The sequence below is a fragment of the Ricinus communis genome, chromosome 5 (genome assembly GCF_019578655.1).
Source record: "Ricinus communis isolate WT05 ecotype wild-type chromosome 5, ASM1957865v1, whole genome shotgun sequence".
Taxonomy (NCBI): domain Eukaryota; kingdom Viridiplantae; phylum Streptophyta; class Magnoliopsida; order Malpighiales; family Euphorbiaceae; genus Ricinus; species Ricinus communis.
In genome coordinates this window covers 27,608,125-27,634,071 of record NC_063260.1, presented here as the reverse complement: position 1 = coordinate 27,634,071, position 25,947 = coordinate 27,608,125, and the positions used below count along the sequence as shown (strand labels likewise).

The window sequence follows — 25,947 nt, the reverse complement described above, 5'->3', positions numbered from 1 at the left end:
CACCCAAATCTATTTGTATAAATAAATTGAGTTGTATAAATATTAAATTAAAAAATTAATTAATTAAATAACCTATTATAATAAAAAAAATAAAAGAAATTAAAATCCCAATCCTGCTCAATTTTGATCATATACTTCCCATTTATCCGGTACCCAAAGATATCTGGCCCTATGCCATCCCTGCTAATCTTAAAATTTCGGAGGGAAAATCTGGAACTATCCGTTAGTATACTCTTTCGTTTAAGAAAAAAAAAAAGAAAAAAAGCAAAGCCTCATCTTCAATGAAACAGGACGATCTGTTAGGTCCATACAATTTATTTTTTTTTTGTAGAAAAAAAGAAAAAGAAAAAAACTTTAGCAAGAAAGAAGTTCCTTTCCTTGTATTCTAATTCACGTCTTTTTTGTTCATTTATTTTTCTTCAATTCTGCTCCATGGCTTCTTCTGCTCCTTCAGCTACGCCTCAGTATTTATCACACTTTCTTCTCACCACCAACCTTCACCACTCAAAACAACACCTCTTTCTCCATCCACAGCCATTTGTCAGTACAACCCCTTACTCCAAAGCATCTCCTGTTGTTTTCAATGGACTCCAAACCATACGTTATCGTTATCACTCCAGTAATTTGCACAAGTCCTCGGTACCCATTAGATTTCTTGAGCCTAATTCAAGGTTCTTGCAAATGGAGTGTCAAGACAATTCCTCCAGTCGCAAATTTTCAACGAAATCCTTGAGTTCAGATGGAAGTGCCACCTCTTCCACTCTCTCTCAATCTGTATGTAATTTTTGTCTACTTCACTGGGTGCTTTCTTTCTTTTCTAATGGTAATATGTAATTGGTTTTTAGAAAAGTTTCTGATTTGGGTTGTATCAGGTGTTTGGGGTTTTGCATTTGCTCGTCTCCCTTGGTATTATTCTTGCAATGGATAAGTTGTTGAAAAAGGCATTTGTGGCTGCTGCTATTAAGTTCCCAAGTGCACTATTTGGCATGTTCTGCATATTCTCAGTTCTAATGATTCTTGATTCTACTATTCCTGCTGCTGCAACAAGCTTGATGAACTTCTTCGAGCCGGCACTTCTCTTCATTCAGAGATGGCTTCCTTTGTTCTATGTTCCATCGTTAGTTGTTTTGCCACTTTCTGTTAAAGATATCCCTGCAGCTTCAGGCATCAAGATTTGCTTCATTATAGGTAAATCATACTTTTCTGATTAACATGTTCAGTAATTTTGATTTAACTACAACTTTGTAAGAGATTATGGCCAATTAATGCTCCTTGTTCAAATCCATTATCATGCAATAGGCAACTAACACTTTCTTTCAGAGATTTGTGATGTACCAAAGAAATCGTGTAATTTGTAGTTTCCATACGACATTCAGAAACAGAAACATAATCGGTTGCTTTATGCGGTTTGCTACCTCATAGAATAAAAATATGAAGCAACCAGTTTTCTTCAGGAGACTAATTCCATCTGAATCTTAATTGTCTTTTGGCGATATACTCAGAAGAAAATATAAACGGAGATTCAAGGGAGAGGGAGATTATCTGAGATTGAGAAGGAGACATTAGAGAATTTTGTGAGTGCCAAACTTTTTGTTCAGAAGAATTTTTGATAGTTTCCAGAAGTCACTGTCATCTGGAAATTTCCTAGGTCTGTGTATACAAGCTACTGTAATCTGGAAAATTCCCAAAAAGTTATGCATTGCACTCTTTTGTGGAATTTCCTATCTCTTTCTCACAAGGCATGGAAACAAAATCATTATGTTTTATTTCCTAATTAAATTATAGATTATGAAGCCTCTAAGTGTATACTCTAGAAAGTCAAATTGCGAGGGATTTAATTCTTTGAAGCTGTGAGGGTTACTCATGTGACAATGAAAGTTAATTGTGCCCGGACCTGTTGCCAAATTTTGTATAAACTGCAAATATCTGCAATTATACACTAGAGAATCCTGCTGTAGAAAAACTGTGTTGATGTTTGTTTTAGTAGTTCTCAGTACCTCTGCTTCATTTATATTACTAGTAACTATAAGAACCGAACTCCTTTTCATAAGAATCAGGTATATTGAATATCTCTTCGAAACCCAAATTAAATGCTTCAGGCTGAATAGAAAATTAGTTGGCTCAAAGGAGCTTATGTTTTGTTTGAACACTTCCCCTTGCTGTTGCATTTAGCTGTTTCAGTTGACCTTGTGGAAATATAAGTATAATGAAAGTTGAATTCTGTCAAGTGACCTTTAAACATAGGAGCATTCTTGGGGAGATTTCTAACTCATTTTTGTGGTATGAAATGATATATAGATGAATGAAAGCTAACAATGGGTGGAAATTAAGCTGTCCTTTCACGTACTGGTTTTAGCTAGCCGTTTAAGCTACTTCTCCACTGTGATTAGAGGTGGAGAAAAAGAATCTTCCAATGCAATAACATTTAATGATTTTGAAACGTCTGCAGCTGGAGGTTGGCTGGCTTCACTTTGTGTTGCGGGATTCACAGCCATTTCTGTGAGGAAAATTGTTAAGACAGAAATGACAGATGCTGAACCAATGGCAAAACCCTCTCCTTTTTCTCCAATAGAAATCTGGACTTGGTGTGGGATCTTCCTTGTATCATTTGCTGCTGCACTATTTTACCCCACCTCACTGGGGACTACTGCTCGAACATGCCTTCCTTTCCTCCTAGCATCCACCGTGATAGGCTACATGGTTGGTTCTGGGTAAATTTCCAATTTTCTCAGATTGGCAGATCTTTAGGTTTTTCCTTTTTGGAAAAGCAGCATATTCAATTTCTGGTTTTAGTATTATGAGAGGAGCAGGGAAAGGACTTGAACAACAGTTCTTGCTTTCATTCTCGTAGAAAGCTATCACCACTTTGGTATGGGTGGTCATAATTAGCGTTATCTTCACAACTGTTATTATTTTCAAGATTAGACAGTAGATTATCCATACTAAATTTCATTCCTTAAGTTACCATATATAACCTCTGAACTACATTTTCTGCTTTCAGATTGCCTTCTGCTGTTAAGAAGATTTTCCATCCTATTATTTGTTGCGCACTTTCTGCTGATTTGGCGGCATTTGCTTTTGGATATGTTTCCAGATCAGGATTGGATCCTGTCCTAGGTACTTTAACTTGTTCATCATCTTTGTTTAGTTCACCTTGTTTTTGGATTATGAAGATGATTATATTCATATTGTAATGCATCTATACTTTCCATTTGCACTTCTTCGTTTATGCACAGGATATTACCTTACAAAAGCGTCATCTAATCCTGGAGCTGGTGATGTCCTGATGGGATTTTTGGGGTCTGTTATTCTTTCTTTTGCATTCTCAATGTTCAAGCAAAGAAAGGTGATTGCTTCTTTTCCGCAGTTGACGTATTGATTTTGTTGGTCATGAGCAAGTTTCTGATGATGTTTAATTCATTTGTATAGAATCACAATTAAATGCAGCAAACGTTTCCATTAATTTTTTCATTTGGAAATGGAAGAAATGACATGAAGACTTCAGAAATAAATGGAGAATATCCTTAGACTTTGTGATCTTTGTGAATTGCAGCCTTTGCTGCTCCAAAGAACATATGATTGACCACTTCATCTTCTGATTATGTACAACTGCATAGTGTACAATCTAGTGTACTACAAAGTGAACTCTGTTCTATGCTTTTGCAGCTTGTGAAGAGACATGCAGCTGAAATTTTCACATCCGTCATTCTCTCAACAGTTTTCTCTTTGTATTCAACTGCTCTAATCGGACGTCTCGTAGGCTTAGAACCAACTTTGACTGTGTCAATTCTGCCGAGATGCATAACTGTGGCATTGGCTCTCAGCATTGTGTCACTCTTTGAAGGTATGCCAAAATTTAAAACTCTGCACCAGCTGAAAGGCATTTTATATAAAGAATTATAAAGGAAAACCGTCTTGTTGCTATACTTTAATGAATGCTGACAATTTGTTAAACAAATCCTTCAGGAGTCAGTCCAGTTTTCAGTTTCCTTCACCAATAATTTACAATGTCTAGAAGACCATTTACTGTTAATGTATGGATTTATGCAACTCGTACCTTTTCTGATGGAATTGGTCCAAATATTGGTGCAGGTGCTAACTCATCTCTGACGGCTGCCGTAGTTGTAGTAACTGGTCTTGTTGGGGCAAATTTTGTGCAAGCAACACTTGATAAATTACAATTTCGTGATCCTATCGCTCGAGGAATAGCAACTGCTTCCAGGTATGTCCTTGGTCAACATACTAGCTCCTTCATGTGTATAACAATGGCTTTACTTGGAAACTCAAGCTTCAGACTGAACAAATCTCAATCCAATTAATATATCGATATTGACATCTCTTATGTGCTTCATTTCCTATTGATATCATATCATATCACCCATTTCCCTAAATTGTTGAGTTGCCAAGTGACCCTTCAAAGGAGATGAATATATATGTTAACAGAACAATGCAGACTTACTTATCTCATGCACTAATGTTTCAAGCATTATTATGTTATTTGGTTCAGTGCTCATGGACTGGGAACAGCAGCATTGTCAGCGAAGGAACCCGAGGCTCTTCCATTTTGTGCCATAGCTTATGCTCTTACTGGTATATTTGGCTCATTAATTTGCTCGGTTCCAGCAGTTAGGCAAAGCTTGCTTGCCATAGTTGGCTGATAGTATCCGTAACTTCTGGTTATGTATGGCCTGGCCATATTCAAATTTCTCTGGCTATTCCTTGTCCTTCAATGGCGACTATTTATCGACTCCACAGAGAATAGCCTAGTTGCATGCTGTGTATATTTGTTAATATTATCCTGTTACAAGAACTGGCTTATTTTCTTAAATAAAACTAGTTTTTTTGCTCACTTGAGTTTGCATGTAAATATTAATTATTTTATTCCTTAAAATTTTTATCTATCTTTATTTAATATAGTTATTATGTAATATTGAATATTTAAAGGTGGGAAAAAAAACAGAGTAAAGTTCAAAAAACAACTATGTGGTTTGATGCTTTTATATTTAAAAATAAATATATTTTTGAATTAAAATAAATTACATGTGTTTCATTTTTTTTAATATCTTTTAAATACATTCAATTTTTTTCTCATTTTTTAGATCGTAAATATTAATAGAAATATAATATTTTTAATTGATTTACCATCCAATTAGATATTTTATAATCATAAAAATTATTAAAATATATATTTTTAATTTAAATCAAATTTTAAAATAATTCTTTAAAATAAATTTTTCATATATTTATGAATTCTTTAATACATTGTGAGATGCCACATTATTTATAAGATCATGATTTGATAACAGTATATATTAAATATATGTAAAATTATATAAAAATAATAAAAATATAAATATATATTTAAAAAATACTAAAATAAATAAAACATATAATATTTTTTTAATATAAAAAATATCTCTATCGCTCAAATGAAAATTGTTAAACCATATATAACTTTTAAAATTTTACAACTTCATTTAAATCTTTTTCTTCTAATATTGTGGTGGAGCTAAGTACAAGATAAAAACAAAAATAATTATCTTGTCCTATTTAATGTAATCCTACAACTTTTAGGGTCTGATAGATATCTATTTCCTAAAACTATCACACCCATTGCTAACTAGGACTGAGCACGGATCGGTCCAATTCGGTTATTTATAAATCACCAGTACCATACCAAACTTCGGTTATTTTAAAATTGAAGGTACCAGTACCGTACCAAACATAAAAGGATCCAATATCGTATTGTACCAATTTTACGGTTCAATACAGTTCGGTTCGGTGCTATTTTCGGTTCTAAAAAATTTAAAAAATACAACTTTAATCTCATCTTTAATCAAATACATTTAGAAAAAATATGATTACCAACCTAAAAAAAGTAGCATGAAAATCTGAATTAAAATTGCAATCACATTCTTAAACAACCTGTTTCGCAATTCAATCACTTGCAAATACAATAATTCATTCAATATTCAAATACAAATCATTAAAATATATATTACTGCTAGCATAAAAATATTTTACAGATGACAATCATTAAAATAAATAAATTTACAAATTTTATGTAGCACTAAAATATATGTCCAAAATTAGCAAAGGAATGTTATTACATCTTCTCAAAATTAGCGCTCCACATTTAATCTTGGCATAAGGGACTTACTAATCTCAGGATCTTGAATAATTTCTACAATAAAAGTAAAAAATTACGTCAATAAAACTTAACAGCATCAATAATAAACAAACATATGTAAGAAGTAAAGAAATGTTACCTGACTCTATACTTTCAATATCATCTATTGATTCTTCTAGTTGGATATGTTTATTTGAACTTTTAAGCTAATCTTGACAACAAATGAGGACCTCCGCTGTTGTAGGAAGTAAAGAACTTCTATACTGTTAAAAGATGTTTTGACATTTTTTTCTCAAGTTTTGTTTGATCATTTTCAAAAAAAAATTAAATTTATAAAATATAATTTAATATTTTTTTATATTTTAATATTAATTTATAATATTTTAAAAGTTAATAAATTAATTATTTCTAAATATTTAAATTTTTAAGTTTTATTAGTATAATAATATAAAAATTATTTTTAAAATATTTATTTCTTAATTTTAATGTTTATATAAATTAATACTTTTAGTATAATTAATATTATTATTCTTAAAATAAAAATATTATATAATTAAAAATTAATTTATTAATAAATATAGTATAAATAATATTATATTTATATAATAATATCTTTTATAATTTTTACTAATTTATATAACTTTTTATTAAATTAAGTAATTTTTTAATTAACTTGTCAAAAATTTCTAGATAGTAAATAAATCTTAAATCTAGTATTATAGTATGTATACTAGATTATTAGTATCAATATACTATCCGACATATTAATATATATAATTTATACTTTTTATAGAGTGTAAAGTATATTATAATATTATAGTAATTTTTAATATGTATTATTTCTTGTATTTCGATAACAATTGCTTGAATTATATAAATGATATATATAAAATAAGTTTTTATAGAATATATGCATTATTTTTTTAATATATGTATTATTTATATAATATAAATAATTATTTATAAATATATATAAAAAATTCGGTTCTACGGTTTGGTCCGGATCTGTACAAGACGGATCGGTTCTGGTACGGTTACGGTACGGTTTTTACTAAAGAACTAGTACCATACCGTAATAGTAAAAAAATACGGATCGGTTCAATTCAGTTATAAAAACTTTCGGTTTTTTTGATTCTGGTACTTTTCGGTACGGTTATTCGGTTTGGGCGGGAATCACCGAAATCCATGCTCAGCCCTATTGCTAACCCAACTAAACACCAACTCTTAAAATCTATGAATTTAATTAAAATTTATGAACTGAAACTTTACAAATTTTAGAAATTTCATTATCTAAATTGAATTTTAAGAAATAAAATAATAAAATAATTTTTATTTAGAATTAATGTTATTTTAAAAATAATTTAAATTTATTAAAATAATATTAAAATAGAAAAATTATTATTATTTTTAAATAATGAATTAGAATCTTTCATCTGATAAGTGAGTAGTTAAAACTCTCAAACATGAAAATAATTAAATCATGAAATTTTTTTCTAAAATTTATGATAATAATAATAATAAATTTAAATAAAATGTATAAATTTAATAAAATCTCTTTAAATTTTTCAATCCAAGCCACTGCTATAACTAAACCAGACTAGACGTTTAATTATTGATTATAGAATATCGGAGCGTGGTACGCGCGTGTATTAGAGGGAAGTGAAATAGCAGGGATTTATCCAAGTAAAAGAATCTTTTGAGATTTGAGAACGAATCCAAGTGGAGAGCCTGTTCTTGAGATATGGAGTGGGAGTGTGCATAGCATACACCAATTTTTCAGGTAACTCTTTCTATAAATGCTCTTTACAAAATTAAGAACACCAGAAAACTGACTTTCAGGTAATAATATGCTTCTGTTTAGCTTATAATTACTGGATGCAGCTTAGCATAGGTCCTGCAACAGTTTTAGCTCTTTCTTTTTTTATTTTTCTGAAGGATTCTTAGCTCTTCTTATGCTCACACGCCTTCCTTTTTCTTTTCCCCCATATTTCCTGGATTTTTTATTCTCTTTCTTTCATTTGTTTCTTTTCCTTCAATTGTTTTGATTTTTGTGCTGCCTGTTTCTCTGAGTTGGTGATGTTTGGGTCAGTTTAGTAAATGTGGTGGATTATATATGTTCTTATATTTCAGAATCTAAAGGGTTTCCTGAATGGGTTTTTTCTTTTTATCTATTTTGCTGTCTAAAGATTTGTCCTTTTTGTTTGTCTGTTAGAGCTTGAAATCTACTGTATTTTTCAAATGCTGGAATCTTCTTTTTTAATTGTTTAAAGTGACTATCATCTGCTCTGGGTTTTTAGTAATATTTGTTTGGAATCTATAATGCATTTTGCTTATGCCTACTCTCTTACTGAACTTCATGCTAGTGGGTAGATGATAGAATGCCATTCTATTTCTCTTCCTGCGATTTAATGTGTGTGTATGTGTGGTAGTCATTCTTTTAAAACTTTGATGTTATAATGTTTATTTTATTGCCAAATGAAATCAAGTAATTTATGCTCTATAAATGAATCAATTTTTTAAATTTCCGTTTCACTTATCTTCATGGCTCAACCATTGTGTCTGTTCTAGCAGTGCATCTGTCTGATTATATGATCCTGATCTTTTTCTTACATATTTTTTAATCATTAAGCCAAGCAGATAATAAATGTTCGAAATCAAGTAATTTATGCTCTATAAATGAATCAATTTTTTAAATTTCCGTTTCACTTATCTTCATGGCTCAACCATTGTGTCTGTTCTAGCAGTGCATCTGTCTGATTATATGATCCTGATCTTTTTCTTACATATTTTTTAATCATTAAGCCAAGCAGATAATAAATGTTCTTTCCATTGCAGTACCATTACTAAAGAAGTTTTGCTTGCGAAAATATCCAACAATATCTTTGAGAGGAAAATACTGATCCATTTTATAGCTAAAATATAGTTTCTACTTATTTATATAGCTAAATAGTATAAAATTATGTTTCTGTTGTCAGACTCAAGGTATGATGCTTTTTTATATTTTCTTTCAGCTTCTCAATATTAGTTTTATTACTGAACCTACTGTTTGTTAGAATTTCATTCTATGATCGAAAATAGTAAGTTAGAGGTTTTCGCAAGACTAAAAGCACGCATAGGTCGCTATCAGTCTGTTTTACTCTATCAGTTCAGCTAATTTGATATTTTTCATTCAAGACCTGGTTATGAGGGATTTTCTTCTAGTTTGAATTAAATATGCCGTTGATGTCTAGAACGTAATATACTCATCCTTAATAAGAAACTCCTGCATTTTGTATGGATATTCTTTGATGTAATTCAACAAACTGTATTAATCTTAGATGCTCTGTTGGCTGACATAGTATGAACAGCTGTCAACTAGAATTTATGAGGGATTTTCTTCTAGTTTGAATTAAATATGCCGTTGATGTCTAGAACGTAATATACTCATCCTTAATAAGAAACTCCTGCATTTTGTATGGATATTCTTTGATGTAATTCAACAAACTGTATTAATCTTAGATGCTCTGTTGGCTGACATAGTATGAACAGCTGTCAACTAGAATTTGATATCTACAAGCAGTGTTCTTATGTGCATGCAGTGCTGAGATATTTAAGAGTACATCATGGGGACATATTCCAATAGAAACCATCTGATACCAGAGGCTAGCACAGGGGCATCCCTTCCACATTTTGCTTGGTTTTATCCTGGAAGTTTCTATTCTGCACCAAAAACTAACTCAATTCATTCCCAAGGATCTCAAATTGACGAACCAATTCTACCTGTTCCTCCTATTTGTTCTATTGCTCCTGCAGCTGAGCCAGCAAAGAATAACAACTCAGGAGCTAAACCCGCAAAAGCTAGGAAACAGAAGCCTTCTGCAAAGGGTTCTAACCAAATTCCCTCCAAGACATTTAAGCTGAAGCAACCCAGAAAGACTTCCAAAAAGAAAGGGCAAAGCATGCCCGAAGCAAAACGTGAAAAAAGGAATATCAATGTTGATATTGGTAGAATGAACTTTGATTTATCTGGAGTGCCTTCTCCATTTTGCTCCTGCACAGGCATGCCTAGAGTTTGCTATAAATGGGGTGCTGGTGGATGGCAATCTTCATGTTGCACTACTAATATATCTGAGTATCCTCTCCCTATGAGTGCTGCAAGGCCTGGGGCCCGCATGGCTGGGAGGAAAATGAGTAATGGAGCATATTTGAAACTTCTACTGAAACTGGCAGCTGAAGGGTACGACCTTTCTCATCCAGTTGACTTGAAGGAGCACTGGGCTAGACATGGTACTAACAAGTTTGTTACAATCAAGTAGAGGTGTGGAAAGTTGGTATTTAGACATAAAGATTACCAGTATGTATAATTCCCATCGTTTCCAGTTAAGATTTAGTTAATTGCTATATCCTATGGATGCTTCAATGTGGCTTGTAAATATAGCTTCCCTAATGCTTAGTTTCTAGAACCTTATCTTCATTTCTCCTTGAGGTAGTGCTTTGCAAGAAGAAACCCGTTATCGTTAGATAATGTGCTTATTTTAGCATCTTTCTAGTACTTCTGTTGCATAATTTTGTTTGCTAACGTATTGTATGGTATACATCAGAGGGAGGGAGGGAACTTGAACGTCTCAATGTCATTACTAATGACTCTTATCTTGTCAATGCTGGAAATGCAGATATAACATTTGAATAGATCGTTAAATTATCTTCATGACTGAACAACTGCGCAAATCTGCAGGTAAGATGAAATCTAAGTGGATATAATTTGGGAACATTATTCAGATGAACATTATTTGTGGCCGTGAAGTAGCTAGAGAATATGAATAAGCTGGTGCTGCAAGAAGAGCAGTAGAGGAACCAGACAGAAGATAATCCCAAAAGGACTGTGGTCTTGTATGAAATTTGTTAACTGAATTTAATCGCTGCTTTTGATTCTCTCTAATTTACACCAATCTCCACAGAATTACAATATCAAATAGATACAATTTAAGTGTTCTGATTCTTACTGAGGAATAGCCTAAATCTCAACTGAAGCATCATGAAACCAACCAAAAAGAAAAAAGAAAGAAAGGGGGAAGCCTTGTTGAGTACTTAAGGTAGGCAGGGAAGCATGCAGTTGAATTAAGCTTTGGCTTCTACAGGAGTTTTGGCCTTGCTGGCGATGATTTGCTCGTAGAGGTCTCTTATTTTCAACCCGACAATGGTTTGGAAGAGACCCGTTCCATTGTTACTTCCAGGGAAATCAGCATGCTTCAGCATTTGTTGGGTGACCTCTCCGTAGAATTTAGTGGAGATGTTGCTCAGATGGCTTTCCACGTAAATGAGCTCATCTAATCTGTCGAATTGCCCATCCATCTCTAATACAGACACCTGAAAATAGTTTACATAAGCAAACAACAGAAAAACAAACTACTGATGGCAGCATCTTTATCCATTCTAACTATACATTTCTGGCCATCTACCATAATTGCAAAACATGTGACCAAGATTAATTTCATGCTGTTTGGATCATAATCAGATGGACGAAGGATTATGATCAAACACCGTGTAGACATTCCGGCAGGTGCATACTGAATCAGTTCTCAAAGAATTATGAGAAGATTTAATGAATGAAGTAATTTATTTACCTCGTGGCCGAAGTAAGTTTCAGGACCGTAGAAGAATTTGATGCCGGGGTAAGAGCAGGTGAGCTTCCTACCACAAGGAATCCACGAGATTGTAGAGCCTTCATCAAACAAATAAACTGGGTTGAAATTCTTCACCCCTTCTTTCATTATCAGTCTAACTCTCAAAACCTTTCCCTCGTCATCTGGAATTAGTTGAGTTGGCAGCACTTCGATCACCGCATCTGCGTATTGCTTTTGTGGATCTGCACCGCATGATTGATCAAAACCCAATATGCTTATCGGCCATGTCAAAACAAGAAAAGAAAAAATGAGAAGTAGGCATCGTATATAAGCATTTACCAATATAAGCATCAAAATCAGGCTTGCGTGCTTCAATACTGGCTTTAATGCTTTCAAGGCTGTGTCCTCGCTCTGCCATGTCTCTCTGCAAAAATCAAATGTGCACGGTGGCATCATATAATGAGTTTGGAGACAGACATTGATTTTGCTATATAAACTGATGTACGTAATACTTGTAAGAATAGATACCTGAATTTTCCATGCAAATTTAACCTCATTGCTGATGTCCAAATAGATACTGAAGTCTAAAAGGTCCCTCACACGTTGATCATACCTACGTATATTTGCCTATCAGAAATAAATATATATAGTTTTGGACCAAAAATCTATTTACTAGTCCAAATCAATTAAAAATTTATAAATTATTCTAATTATATTATATAATAAATCGATAGATAATTAATATTAATTTATTAATTATAAATTATTTTTTTATTTATAATTTCTCAATACACATTTTATTTTATGAACGATAATAATATAGGAAAGCAAAATCTGACGAGTGTCCCACGGTGCCACTATATTTATTTTATCAGTATAGACACCTGTTTATATAAAAGATTTAAGCCATTTTCTTTACCTTTTTTTAATAAAAACCTTCGAAATTTTATCTCTTTTTTTAAATATATAAAAAAAAAAAAAAGGCGAGCACCGTTCCATATATTTGCAGGAAAATAACAAATTCAGTTTGTTGGGATTTTTTCTTTTCATTTTCAATCAAAACATGCAAAGAAAATTCCAAAGATTTTCATGAACACATGTATGGTAGAGAATAAGAGTGTATATTGGAAAAGCAGAACTAACAGAAGAAAGTTTTCAGTTCAAATCTTTCCCTCATCAAATGTTAAATTAGTATAAAATATAAGATACCTTAAATTAACACTTTAATTAGGTTGTCCATTCAAATCATTTATAAGCCTTTTAATATTTTTGAAAGGTTAAAAATTGTGGGGTTCTCTAAAAAAACTAATTGGTTCATTGATAATTTAATTTATAAACGAGTGAGGTGAGATTATGTATATGGGTATATATAATAATTTTTAGGACTTACATTGGGTGGAGGCCTTCAATGACAAGAATCTTAGGAGGCTTGATAAGCTCAGGAGGATCCAACAAACCAGTAACATGATTGTAGATTGGCTTTTCAACAGCTACACCATCTTTAATAGCTTTAACTTGTTCGTACATAAGATCAAAATCATTGGCTCTTGGGTCAAGTGCTGTGACACCCTTTTCTTTCCTTCCAGTCCTATCAAGTGAATGATAATCATCTAAACAAATAACAGTAGTTGTATCACTAATAAGTGTGTTTGAGTCAGGGTTCCCTCCTTTTGGTGGCTCTGCTGCACCTCCAAATACACTTGTTAACCTTCTCATGAAAGTACTCTTGCCACATCCTGAATCTGCTGCTAGACCAATCACCACTGTCTGTGAGTCGTCTGCTGAGCATGTTATCACACTAGTGCTAGTAGCTCTCTTGTTGGTCCTTTTGCTATAAAACACTACTTGTTTTTGGTTAAATCCCAAGTGGGTTTTTCCTGGTGTTGAGATAGAGCATGTTGAATTCAGGGATTGGGTTGTGTACACTGTGCAAATTGCCATTTCTTGAGAAGAAATTAAGAGCAGTGAACTGGGCTCTTGGCAATTCTTTTTTCTTTGAAGCTAGCTAAGCCTAATGGTTCTTTGAACAGGACATGTACAATATAAATTATTTTATGGACACTTCTGCTCCTAATAATAACAATAATAATATCAAAAATAATAAGAGGATGAAAAAAAGGTTGAAGAGAGAAAACAGATGGCACTTTGTATGGGAAATAAAACTGCTCAAGCCTGGTGATGGGAGGCTGATGTGTCTTCTTTGTTTTAATGTTTTATGGATTTCTATGGCTACCCTTTGTTTTGGACATATTTGGAGGTAAAATTAAGGTGGGAAGGCTAGGGACACCGATGGAAATAAGTCAATAAATAGTGGGATAATACTGTCATTTTAACTTCTTTCCTTTTCAAAAAAAATTAATTTCATTTTCCTTAAGACTAAAACTGTACAAGATATTTGCAATATTTATTAAAAAAGGATGGAATTGTTGATGAGGTGATGGCATTTGTGATAGGCAGAGGTATGGAAGAAGCTTGGTGGGCATTTCTTGCTGTTTGGATATTTGGCATGCCACGTGGCATCATAAGGGTGGCTGGTTGAAGATGAGGTGTTTAGGGTGAGGAAGTGCACTTGACTTGATGAACTTGATAAAGGGTCTCTGTATCAGCTCAATTACCTTTTTTTCTTTTTTCTTTTTGTGGATTGTGTGAGACTGAGAGTGAGAGTGCATATAAATCTCTCATATAGTTTTTGCTAAATCATGTCAATTGTCAAGGGACCACAATTGTTTACACTCAGCCTCAGCTTCACATTCTTCAGCCTCTGCCTCTCCTCTGCTTCATTTCATATTTCAATTAATATTTTCCCATTTCAGATTTGAAAGTTATGACTGTTTTCCATTTTCTTTTGCAATAAATGATTCAACGACAAAAAATTTAAGAAAAATGAAATTGTAAATACCTTGATACATTTTACATGATTGCATATACAAGTATATGCTTTTCAGAGAAAAACAAAATGCACAACCATATAATAAAATGAATTAGACGCCTGTATAGCATCTACACTTCAGTTCTAAAGTTGTAATATATTAGTGTTTTCTTAAGAACATTATGATAATATGAACTTAATTCAAAGAAAATATAGTCCAGTGAGCAAATAATGACAAATTGGAAACGCATCACAGAAAAAATAGTAAACAATTTGGTACGAGAGCAATTGGGATTTGAAAGTATGTGGTTGTCATATAAAATCAGGTGACATGGGGATATTCTGGTACATTGTTTATGACCAAAATCAAAAAGAACACCTTTCCAATTCTCCCTCGAATTCCCTTTTGGCACCCACTGTTTCCAACACTCCTCTCCCAGTCCTACGTTTTCTATTTGATTAACTAATACAATTTCATCCCAAACCAAACTCCAGAAAGATAGAATTCTATTTCAGCATTGGATTTGATGCATATGAACTAATGATCTAATAGTTGCTAATCAAACAGTGGAATTGTTGATATTTTCATTTGTAAAAATTAGGAAAAATTAATTTGAATCTCTTTATCCATCATCATTAAAATTGCTACAGAAATTCATCATGTTTATAGTAAAAGACGAGTAAAAAAAATGATTAATCTTTATTATGTGACTAGGGTCTATCAAACTTCTAACGGAAGATGGGTTTGTGTGCTTATTCTTCCATGGTTCGCATGAATTCAACTTGGGATCCTGAAAACGTAGGGCAGGTTTGCCAAGAAAATGAAAAAATAAATAAAATAATATAAGTGGATAATGTGCCGTTGGTTCTTTATGGCACAATTATTGATGGGTTGTTAAATTAGATGGACTTGATGGCATTATGCTGAGTCTAAATCATCATGGCATTTCAACATATATTGGCCACACTTTAGCAACAGATTTTACCGACACCAACACATTTCGTTTACTTTTAACACTTTTAGGACTAGCAGAGCAAGAAATAATAATAAGAGTGTTAGAATCAAATGGTAAAATAATGATACGAAAATTAACTATAAAATGTAAATCATTTTAAATAAAGTGTTCCTTTCATTGTCAGTATGTAACATTCAAAGTGAACTAAAAATGAGCTGCATTACAGTAATTTATCCAAAACATTAGTAAATTGTTAAGAGAATACACAAGTCATTATATGCTCCACTATTTTCTTAAGAAATTCTCAATTAATACTCTTTGTTCTCTATTATCTTACACTGGCAAATCACATAAGAATATTGCTTTAGATCTCATCATCTACTGTTATGTTTAGTTGAAATTCATAAAAAAATTTATTTCATTTGAAAAAAAAATATGAGAGAAAAAATAAAATAGAAATGATAAAGTTGAAAGAGATATTTTAATGTTATAGAATGTATTAACTTACTAATGTAGAATTCATTTGGAAATTCTACCTATTTTGTTAGAATCTAGTTTAATTATAACTAATTCTATACAAATTTGACCATAAATAAATTTTAGATTTATTTTATAGTTTACTATGTATATTATTGTTCAGTAATGCACGGTTGTGTCTAATTATTTAAGCTACTCCCAAGAGTTTTTAATTGATAAGGGTACTTTATTTTCATTAAAATAAGAAATTAATAGACTTAATAATAATAAATCATGAAATTAGATTTTATCAACTAAATATACAGGATTTTTGAATAATGCCACATAGCCGACCCTTTTTTATCAACTAAATATAGTATCTATTATTTTTATAATATTATCCCTTAATATTTTAAAATCAAAGGATAATTTTATAACAGTAGCGGATGCACACATCGAGTCGACAAAAAATGAAAAATAATATTGTTCAAGATTATTTAAAATAAAGAATAATTTTAAACAGATGTATAGGATGAATTTCTTTTTAATCTCCCCAACAAGATTAGATAGTTCACCTCCATGCTCAATCAATACCTGAAAATTTTTATTTAGCAAGCCTCCCTTTTCCTTTCCTTTTTCCTTTATACATGTCCTAACTAATTTTTTTTTTAAAAAAGGATTAAATATACCCTATTTAAAAGTAGTTAGGAACTGGAGTTCCGATTTCACCATCAAATATCCTCCTAATATTCAAGAAGAAAATTATCCAATCGATGGATTGTTACTGGTAATGATGCATACTCGAAGTCGAACTATAGAAATTAAGCTTATTTCCTGCGCCTAAAGTCCTCAACACCACCTAGTTAGGCTGCCACTATTTGTTAATGGATGAGCAAAATAGATAAACAAATAAATAGCATAAAAAAGAAGAAGAAAAAGAAAGAGCTAATATGCTGTGTTATCCAATAGTAAAATGCTAGGTAACGTTTCTAATTCCACATTACTATTCTATTTCTACATACACACACGCACAACTTATCTGGATTTTCAACTAACGTGCATCAGGACCATCATGCCAGGAATGTGAGCCAACAAGCCAAATTCGCCTCATGACAAGAGGTGAATAGAAATCGCTTCTTTTCATAAAAATTGCTTCAAAGAAAACAGAGAAGAAGACAACTTTTAGTGAATCAAATGGAACAAACTGAGAACTTGAACCCTTATGAAACCTACAACCTGTTACTGATCTAGAACCTCTTATATTTGAATGCATTGGACACTTGAAGCAAACTCAAACATAACATAATGCCCGAGATCCGCAGATGGAGCAATTCAGAAAAAATTTAGTGCTCTATAAATGCAAAATTACAGAATAACATAACTAAATATAAGAAAGACAGATGGAAATAAATTCATATTGAATCAGAATACATCAATTCCTAACATACACTAAGCACTTCTGATATTGTACGAGCTCAACTGATCCTCGCAATGAAGAAATGATGAATATAGAGTAAGAATATACTGAAACACTCTGAGATGCAGCAAATATACTAGAAAATTGGTCCACCAACCTTCAGTGATCTCCTTTATGCCCTCTAAAATACATGTAAACTTTCTGCACAGATACAAGCACAACAAACCAAGTCAGACAAACAGAAAAAGTATATAGAGCACAATAATATGTAATTCAATCCAAGAGTATAGCAAAGGACATAACTGAGCCATGTTGAGCCAATACAGTAAACCTACTCAAATTTGACTCGACTCTAGAAACTAGATTTTCTTATTATCTACACATGAAATACATTTGATATTCAAGATACTTGAGCTAGACTTAATAATCATTATAAATTCAAATAAAAAGTTCTATTGAAGCTTGAATAAACTACTGTTCCAGCTCAGATTGACATTTAATTGTATTCATACATAGTAAATGATGAACACATTTAAGCTTTTTGTTCTAAATATAACAATTAGAGTTCTTATATCCTGTGGTAACTTGACTTGTTGAGACCACTAAGCATAGCTATTATAACATACTGAACCACCTTTTCAAATAACCCAAATTGTTATTCTTAAATAGAAATTGTAACCAAGTCAAGATGATAATTAACCACAAAAATTCTTTAGTGATAATAATACTTTGAAATATTTATCATCGTGCATATGCATTGGGTGTGAAGGTGATGAAAAAAAATTGAAGACTAAATAGATCTTTGCATCTAACCTGAAGAACCCACAAACTAAGAAGAGACTCTAAGCAAAACAAGCCAAACCCCACTAGGTAGAAAATCTGCATTAAAACCAAACAGAATTAGCTGGACAGACATTCAATAATATTAAACAGAAAAGAGTAAAGAATATGACATTATGTCCGAAATGAACATGGAAGACAGCATCATTTAGCATCTCTATGTATGAAATCGCAAGTTTGTAACCCATTTTATTTTCACAAAAATTTGATTTCATCCTTTAGAAATTAAAATTATAATACTGACATTGAAACTTCCAATGCAAAGATGTCCAATTCAAATAACTATATGTCATCATCAGCCACATTTTATAGATTAACAAACATCAAACAATAATAGAAGATAACAGATGACAGCAATGGGATGGGGCACAACTTAAGATCTATGATATCCACAACTTAAGAAGCACAATACTTTATACCTACATGTAACTAAAGCCAGCGCCGTCTCATTGTACCCAAAAAGAAAAAAGCCAGCCAATGCTACATGAGACTCCTTTTCCCTATTCCTGGAAATTATATCCTCATAAAGAAGCTTACCCTATTATTTAATTGATCATCTTGAAAAAATTAGGATCAAAGAAAATCTACTTCTCTTTGTTGTTCTTAATGTCTTCAGATTTCAATACATTGGCATCACTACTCACTGTAACATCAATACATAGTGGATTACCGGTTGCATGTACAAATTCAGTAATAATTAAAATGAACTTGAAGAGAAAGAAAACAAAAAAGCTACTATGCAAAACTACAAATAACCAAAGATAACAATAACCACCTCATTTATTTAAATTGTAATAGACACTGGAAAACCAAGCTTATAATAAAAGCACCAGCATCGAGTTTTCATTTAAATACCAACAAAAATCAGATTCCTCAAGTACTTCAAGAATAAGTTTTTGAGGAAGTATGATGAGAAGTAAAGCATAATAAATGAAACCTCAGATATAAATATATAGTGTTCTATAGAAGTAACAAACAATAATATTAAGCAAAATATATTGAAGAAAAAACTACCACTAACGCCTGTGTTCTTGCAAACCAAATTAGCAATCATGAATGTAGTACTTAACATTCTAGGAAATAGGTATATTTTGAAGGACAAACATAATAATCTTCGTAAAGTATAGCAATATATGATCAGCCCTGTAGTAGAAGTACTATCAGTACTTCTCCCTAACCAATATTATGAATCTCTCAACCAGTGCTGCTGGTAAAAGAAATAAAATTAATGTGACAGTGCCAAAAATATCCAACTTACCCCAACTAACAAATGGTGAGAGATGACATCAACTGCTGGAAGGATACCACTGTGATTTGAAACAGGAAGAAGATTTTACTTTCCAAAGACAATTAGTCATAAGCACATATGTATGGTAATGAGGTTTGTTCAAAAATGCAAATCATGTGAACTTACGTCAATGACTTCCCATGGAAGACAATTGGAGGGGCGATAGCAGCAAATATACAGAAGCCAATGTGAAGCTGCATAGACCACATTCATTCACGGGTAAGCTGAAAATAGGATCATTACAAAATTCATGCAGGCAGTCATAGTGGTGGCTAGAACTCACCAGGTAGAACAGGAAAAACCAACTAAACTTCAATGCGCTATCCGTCCTGCAAGTATAAAGCAAAGAGCAATTTTTAACAAATATCAGCCTGCCCATGTCCTGCCTTCTCATGCTAAACACAGCATTATATCTTCAACTAATAAGGAAAAGTGAATAGGGCGCTGGACCAAATCAATTCCATGAGACACCAATTAGTTTTTTTCATAATACATCTAAAAGTAAAATAATACAGAAACTTTGGTATGAAGAAATTCTAGCCAGGAAATCATGAAAGCTTTCCCTCAGAAAATCGTGATCCATTTATTCTAGCAACCATCTTCCTCAGTGTTTGCTCTAGACAAACTATTTTGCACAACATCCTTGAATAGCTAATAAACACTATAAGATAAAGAAAGCATTACTAAATACTTGCCTCATTGCACGATAAAGAGGCCTGTACCATAACACATATGACATAGGAATTCCAGATAGAGCATAGATTGATGCAAGAAGAAAAATTTTGACTCCTGCATATTATGACCTTTGTCAGATAATCAAAATTGCATTTCAGTCCTAAGACATATATTCATCAAGAATCTGCTTATGTAATTGACAATGCTTACCTCCGCCTCTAATCCAATTGACCAGCACAGCAATTACATTAAAGACTAGACAAAGAACTATACCTGCAAATACCAAACAGGATAAGTATTAGCTGAAAAAGTAGTTGCAAGCTAATTTATGAACAAAGAAAAATAGACCAATAAAAATATCTGCATAGATATTATACTTGAAGCTACTATAGAGCAATATACAAATAAGCCAGCTGGATATAATCTACCAAAAATTAGCAATAAGAACACCATAAAACTCCACTCAAAGTCACCATCTAACAAGACAGCATAACCACTCAAAGCATCAACTATGTCACTGGGACGCTCCAAGTCCATAAGGGGAGCCCATAATCAAACCCAGTAATTGTCAAAAGCACAATCCCGCACACACTAGCATTTAACCCTATCACCACCATCATGTCAGCTTCGTCTTGCAACAAGTACAGCAATCACGAGAGCTCAAGAAGGAAAAATTCATTAACAAGTAAAGCATGAATGGGGGTTTTATTTGCTAAATCATGATGGAGAATGGTGAAAGAAGGAGCCCAGTGTTAAAGTTTTTCCTCTGCTATAATAATAATAATAAAGGAGTATGATATGCATGTGATAAAGTATAACTGTAAAATCACTCTTGGACTTGCATCAAAGAAAAAAGAGAACAATAGTCAAGTACCTAACCAACTTGCGAAAGCCAAATACTGCAGCCTTTGAGCATGAATGGGTATTTCATTTGCTATGTCATGATGAATGATGGGGAAAAAAGGAGGCCAGTTTTTGTCATCTACAGGGACACCAGCTGATATACAATATGAAGATAGAAACAATGAGTAAATTCTACAAACATCAACATTGTAAAAATAATGTAGAAACATAATATTATTGCTTACCTTTTGCAACAGCATCTTCTCTCCTTTTGATTTCCTGTAAAGGGCAACACCAAAGAGCAAAACCTCAGCACCAGATCTAAAGGCAGCACATAAAAACCATAATTGTTAAAAGAACAAGGCCCATTAAGGTACAAAGGGATCCTGGTGCTAAGGCACAGGTGCGCCCCTGAGAGACATGAGGCACAAACAAGAAGAAAATAAGAGAATTAAGATTTTAATTTGATTTGGTATGCATGAGATCTCTAAGCTGACTTTCATATTCAAAACAATACTGATAATTTACAAATGAAGAAACAGTTAAAGAAAAGGGAAAGAAACAATTTGCAGAGACGGCATCCACATGCGCCTTCACAATAAGGCGCGCACCTTATTAACGTCACCTGCTGTTTAGTGTTTTGAGGCACTAGGGTTTGCGCCTTGCGCTTATTTAAAAACATCTTTCAAAGTGAAGGCATCAAATAATTAACACAATCAAAGTTAGCTAGCAACTCCTGTTGTATGTCAATAAAAACTATATGTGATAAAGAACAATAACCAACATAATACTCATGCTTATAAGAAGAAAATACTATATTGAAAGATGACCTTTTCCCTCCTTTTAAGATCTGCTTCCCAAGAAGCCAGCTCTTTCTCCTTCTTCTTTGGATCCTGTATGCAGAAATCAGAAGCTCAAGCCACGGAAGCTCAACCTATGTAACACCAGAAAAGAAGAGAAAACAACTTAAATTACATTCATTGTATCAAGTGGGATGTCCACTGTTGCATCATTGTGTCCAAAACCTGCAGGTTCTGGTCCCAAAGGAGGAATACGCGTCTTTGATGCAGGAGCTGTACTACCATTCTGCAAATATCCCCAGGACACAACTGAGCAGAATGAAATATTAATAACAAAAATAACAATCATTATTGAATTGGGACAGAGGCATGAAGATACATAACAAGATCCAAACCATAAATCTTACACACTGAGCAGCTATGTTCTAGGAGAATGCAGTCTGATTTAAAGCATAAAAAGAAAAGGGAGGGTCTGGTGAACAAAAATCACATTACAGGGTTCACAGGATCCATGTTATCCATATCTCAACTTATGGTGCTTTGAATTGCCAAATCCCAGTACTGCAGAGAAATTCCAGAAACCAATTTTAGCAGCACCATACAATTAGTTCACAGAATTTAAGATCCACCTAGATATCAAGTTACAGTTAACCAGACTATTCTAGGTCGCAAAACCCTGTTTGGAATTAGTCAGTAGCCGCACAGAGGAAAAATCCAACATCCCGTGTATCAACCAATCTGTATCCAATAAAATTTTATCCTAATGCCGAATCAGGTAAGACTGTCAGGAAGTGGTGATAATGCTATCATATCATTATATCAAGATTTACTGGTAATCCAATTACACAGTATGGGGTACATTTTACAGAATCTTTTTAAAATTCAAACAATATGAAAAAAGCTGCATTTATATATAATATATAAGATGTGGATATCTTAGATATATCTCTCTCCTAAGTTCGACTCTACTTATTTGAAGTGTTCATGCCACCATGACAAATAGATAAATGACACATAGCCCGTATGTTTTACACTTGAGATTATTCACCAGCATCTCAGTCATGTAATACTAATAAACACGTATTATTCATCCATCAAATAGTAGAGAAAATATTTAATATTGAGAAGAAAACCTTGTGTTGGTTGTAATGATAAATAACCACATCCACTCATTGTACGAAACAAATGGGAACAAAGAGTACCGCTACAGCTATAGACTCCACGCATTTTATACAAACTGCCTATGCTATGTCCGTGTTAAAATTATCGTTCATCGATTATGTAAAATACAAGTACGCATCAAAAGTGACAAACAAGACAGCCAAATAAATAAAAAAGAACAGCAAGATTTCAGATAAGGAAACAAACAAATTCCAATGAGTCCAAAACTTAATTAACTTGACAAAGCCAGAACCATTTTAAATTATTAACCTGCTCCAATTGATTAATGATAGTATCTATTAAAGATAATGGTTCTAACAAGTGAACATGAATAGAATCCAAAGTATTTAATTGGAAATCAGTAAATAGAATTATTGATACTAGAGTATTCTTCGTGTTAAAAGGTCATTTTTGAAAGCTAAACTAAATTCCCCACTTAAACTTGGAAATCACATTTCACAAATTAACACACACGCAAAAATAGCTTTTAGATTCAAATAGGACAGTGAAAAAGAGCACCAGTACAGAGATCCAAGGTTTCGAGATCCAGATCGACAAAATGGAATTAAAAACTAAAAATAGGCAGATCTGAGAGGGCAAGGAAGGAAGAGAAAGTATATACCGAGAAAGGATTGACCTCTTCTTCATCGAATGGGTTAGGATCGTTATGAAACCGACTCATTTTTTGTTCTGTGCCTTTCAATCCCTAAATTTTGCACTATAACTTCGCCTAATTGAACGCTGTAACTGAGAGAGAGAGAGAGAGGGACACTAGCTGCAGTGTATTTTTAACTCAAATCCCTGCTTTTTTAGAGTGAGCTTGCCTTTTTTTAATTCATTTATTTATCTTTTGGCTTGTGTATAACGCGGGACATCTGTTGGAACTTTTTGTTTTCCATATTTGCCCTTACGTATTTGAATTATTTACGCTTTTGTTTGTTGTGTTCGACGTGCAAGCACTGAGTGCTGTGTGCGGTGGCATGGCTGTCTCTGAATATGCCCGCTGCGTTTTTTTGGCAAGTAATTGTCGGTGCCACGTCGTTCATGGCGTCACGTGACTGGACGTGCTACTGTAATTTCTTAATTCTCATGGAATTGCGGTTGAATTTTGAAAAAAAACGAGTATATAATTCTTAAATTTAATTACATTAATTATTTCAGTTTTTTATTAAATTTATTTTTATAGACAATATTAATCTAATACTTTTTTATAAATAATTTTAAAAAAATTGGAACAGTAAGTTTTCAACGTTTCCATTATTGAGCCAAGGGTTTTCCGTTCTAAAAAGAAAGCATTCGTGTGGGATGACTGAACTGCCCACCTAAAACTTGTTGTTCTGTTGCTTTAATCTGTTTGGTATTAGTATTACTGTTCATCGCCTGTTTTTCAAAAAAGAAAATATGTCAAAGTTAGGTTTTACTGATAAGAATGATAATGCAGAATTCCTAATTACATAAAGTGATTGTAATTCATCTTCTGTCAAAAAGAAAATTGTTGGATGAACAAAGCAATTATCAAAGTTATTTAATTTATTTGGTCATGAAATGAGCCACCTTTGCAAGACAAAATATTTATATGTCAACAGAACTCTTTAACATCTGCTGCATCTGTGATGTTTAAACCTATTCATCGTAAGATTTTAATCCTGATCTTATTCTGGAATCCACAGCTTAGCTCTTGCTGGTTATGTCAACAGTAACAACACAATGGGCAATGACAGAACTCCTTGAACCAACCTGAATTGCTATAAAAGTCTCGAAATCAAGTGACCGGCATTGATGGCAAAATAAAAGAAACAAACACTAACCATCTTTTTATATCTACAAGCTTTTGCTAAAGAAATCATACGACTCCACCTTTCGCTTACAAGGACAGTTAAAGGCACTTAACTTATAGTAAATGCTTGGGCCATTACTAGAGACCTTAAACACTGGAAATGAGCCATTAAAATTCTGTACATGATAGGTTGCTGAGTTCCATTGTCGATTAGAAAGGGCATGATTTCGATACAACGCCATTTCACCTTGCCAAATAATTTAATCCAGGTTTGCCATTTATTGTTCGGATGATTCCCTTGCTATCAGGGAGTTTATCTGTACAACTTTGACATGGAAAAAGGGTTTAGAGTTGTCTTGAATAAACCTATATTAACTCCGTGTTAAACCTATTATAGGTAACAAAAATACATGAATAATTTTATTTTATGCGGTACGTATATCGTACTAAAATATATAAATGTATGCTTTGACTGTTTTACTTTATTATCTCGGTGTATTATTATTTATCTATTTTTATATGCAAAAATGTGGATATATTCTTTTGAATGAGCAGAGTATTATTCAGATTCTATTAGGTTCTTAAGCATAGTTTGTTAATAATACATATGTGCATGCTATCATTTGTGCTTTAATGAGTTAAAAGTTATTGCATGGACATAAAATATGTAGATGTGCAACCCTTTGAATTATGCAACACCCTACCTACTAGCTTACTCTAAATTCATTATTTTTTATTGTATAATTTTTACTTTAAGCTTACTCGATTCTAAATCTAAAAAAATATAATTATTTTTTAGTAGATTTGAGAAAGTTATTTTAAAAAATTTATTCAATAATTTTAAACTGTTTAAAAAAATTATAAATAAAAATTTATATATTTTAAATACAGATCGAGTTTGATTAAAATCTTAAACTCTTATATACTAGCTCAATCAAACTTTGATCAAAGCTTGAACTTTTTCAAGCTTGATCAAGTGTATCTTGCATTTGGTATGACTCGGGTTTAGGACAAGTCTATTTCTTATAAAGTTGATGGATGGATGTGATATATATTTAAAAATTTATATTTAATTTAAATTGTTTTGTGATTTTATTTTGTAGAATCTTTTAAAATCTTTTTACTAAAGTCC

At 32.5% G+C, this 25,947-nt stretch overlaps 4 protein-coding genes across 10 annotated transcripts; 2 read left to right on the top strand and 2 right to left on the bottom strand.

Annotated features, from left to right (window-relative positions):
- Nucleotides 1-266: 266 nt before the first annotated feature.
- LOC8278532 (plastidal glycolate/glycerate translocator 1, chloroplastic) lies at nucleotides 267-4,849 on the top strand. Its single transcript, XM_002518958.4, has 8 exons — nucleotides 267-774; nucleotides 873-1,188; nucleotides 2,450-2,711; nucleotides 3,002-3,117; nucleotides 3,237-3,346; nucleotides 3,667-3,844; nucleotides 4,093-4,222; nucleotides 4,508-4,849. The coding sequence occupies exons 1-8, from the start codon at nucleotides 433-435 to the stop codon at nucleotides 4,656-4,658; spliced, it is 1,605 nt and encodes a 534-aa protein (XP_002519004.1). The 5' UTR covers nucleotides 267-432; the 3' UTR covers nucleotides 4,659-4,849.
- A 2,881-nt stretch (nucleotides 4,850-7,730) lies between these two features.
- LOC8278531 (protein BASIC PENTACYSTEINE7) lies at nucleotides 7,731-10,661 on the top strand. Of its 3 annotated transcripts, none has more exons than XM_015719048.3 (2): nucleotides 7,731-7,910; nucleotides 9,690-10,661. In XM_015719048.3, the coding sequence occupies exon 2, from the start codon at nucleotides 9,733-9,735 to the stop codon at nucleotides 10,423-10,425; it is 693 nt and encodes a 230-aa protein (XP_015574534.1). In that variant the 5' UTR covers nucleotides 7,731-7,910; nucleotides 9,690-9,732; the 3' UTR covers nucleotides 10,426-10,661. The 3 variants fall into 3 exon arrangements, with proteins under 3 accessions (XP_015574534.1, XP_015574533.1, XP_002519003.1); XM_015719047.2 differs by having other exon boundaries at nucleotides 7,732-7,969; nucleotides 9,709-10,661; XM_002518957.4 differs by having other exon boundaries at nucleotides 7,733-7,910; nucleotides 9,709-10,661.
- Nucleotides 10,662-10,997: 336 nt separating this feature from the next.
- Nucleotides 10,998-13,887, bottom strand: LOC8278530 (phosphoribulokinase, chloroplastic). The gene is made up of 5 exons (XM_002518956.4): nucleotides 13,124-13,887; nucleotides 12,262-12,346; nucleotides 12,073-12,157; nucleotides 11,734-11,975; nucleotides 10,998-11,476 (listed from the first exon to the last, which is right to left on the bottom strand). Exons 1-5 carry the CDS (start codon nucleotides 13,672-13,674, stop codon nucleotides 11,228-11,230), a joined length of 1,212 nt encoding a protein of 403 aa, XP_002519002.1. The 5' UTR covers nucleotides 13,675-13,887; the 3' UTR covers nucleotides 10,998-11,227.
- A 3,061-nt stretch (nucleotides 13,888-16,948) lies between these two features.
- On the bottom strand, nucleotides 16,949-23,873 carry LOC8278529 (secretory carrier-associated membrane protein 4). Of its 5 annotated transcripts, none has more exons than XM_015719004.3 (13): nucleotides 23,661-23,873; nucleotides 22,053-22,163; nucleotides 21,908-21,970; nucleotides 21,323-21,356; nucleotides 21,109-21,231; nucleotides 20,445-20,507; nucleotides 20,255-20,348; nucleotides 19,843-19,888; nucleotides 19,686-19,753; nucleotides 19,530-19,578; nucleotides 18,245-18,310; nucleotides 17,589-17,632; nucleotides 16,949-17,166 (listed from the first exon to the last, which is right to left on the bottom strand). In XM_015719004.3, exons 1-12 carry the CDS (start codon nucleotides 23,718-23,720, stop codon nucleotides 17,591-17,593), a joined length of 819 nt encoding a protein of 272 aa, XP_015574490.1. In that variant the 5' UTR covers nucleotides 23,721-23,873; the 3' UTR covers nucleotides 16,949-17,166; nucleotides 17,589-17,590. The 5 variants fall into 5 exon arrangements, with proteins under 5 accessions (XP_015574490.1, XP_002519001.1, XP_048231168.1 ...); XM_002518955.4 differs by lacking the exon at nucleotides 16,949-17,166 and adding an exon at nucleotides 17,295-17,493; XM_048375211.1 differs by lacking the exon at nucleotides 16,949-17,166 and adding an exon at nucleotides 22,373-22,438 and having other exon boundaries at nucleotides 17,295-17,632; nucleotides 23,661-23,856.
- Between the last annotated feature and the right edge of the window lie 2,074 nt (nucleotides 23,874-25,947).

Coding starts and splice junctions, on each gene's coding strand:
- LOC8278532 (XM_002518958.4), top strand. CDS start 433: ATGGCTTCTTCTGCTCCTTCAGCTACGCCTCAGTATTTATCACACTTT. Junction 775..872: donor CTTCCACTCTCTCTCAATCT/GTATGTAATTTT, acceptor GGGTTGTATCAG/GTGTTTGGGGTTTTGCATTT. Junction 2,712..3,001: donor GGCTACATGGTTGGTTCTGG/GTAAATTTCCAA, acceptor TTCTGCTTTCAG/ATTGCCTTCTGCTGTTAAGA.
- LOC8278531 (XM_015719048.3), top strand. CDS start 9,733: ATGGGGACATATTCCAATAGAAACCATCTGATACCAGAGGCTAGCACA.
- LOC8278530 (XM_002518956.4), bottom strand. CDS start 13,674: ATGGCAATTTGCACAGTGTACACAACCCAATCCCTGAATTCAACATGC. Junction 12,158..12,261: donor AATTTGCATGGAAAATTCAG/GTATCTATTCTT, acceptor TGATTTTTGCAG/AGAGACATGGCAGAGCGAGG. Junction 11,976..12,072: donor TGATTTTGATGCTTATATTG/GTAAATGCTTAT, acceptor CATGCGGTGCAG/ATCCACAAAAGCAATACGCA.
- LOC8278529 (XM_015719004.3), bottom strand. CDS start 23,720: ATGAGTCGGTTTCATAACGATCCTAACCCATTCGATGAAGAAGAGGTC. Junction 20,349..20,444: donor CAATTGGATTAGAGGCGGAG/GTAAGCATTGTC, acceptor CATAATATGCAG/GAGTCAAAATTTTTCTTCTT. Junction 19,754..19,842: donor GGTTTTTCCTGTTCTACCTG/GTGAGTTCTAGC, acceptor TGGTCTATGCAG/CTTCACATTGGCTTCTGTAT.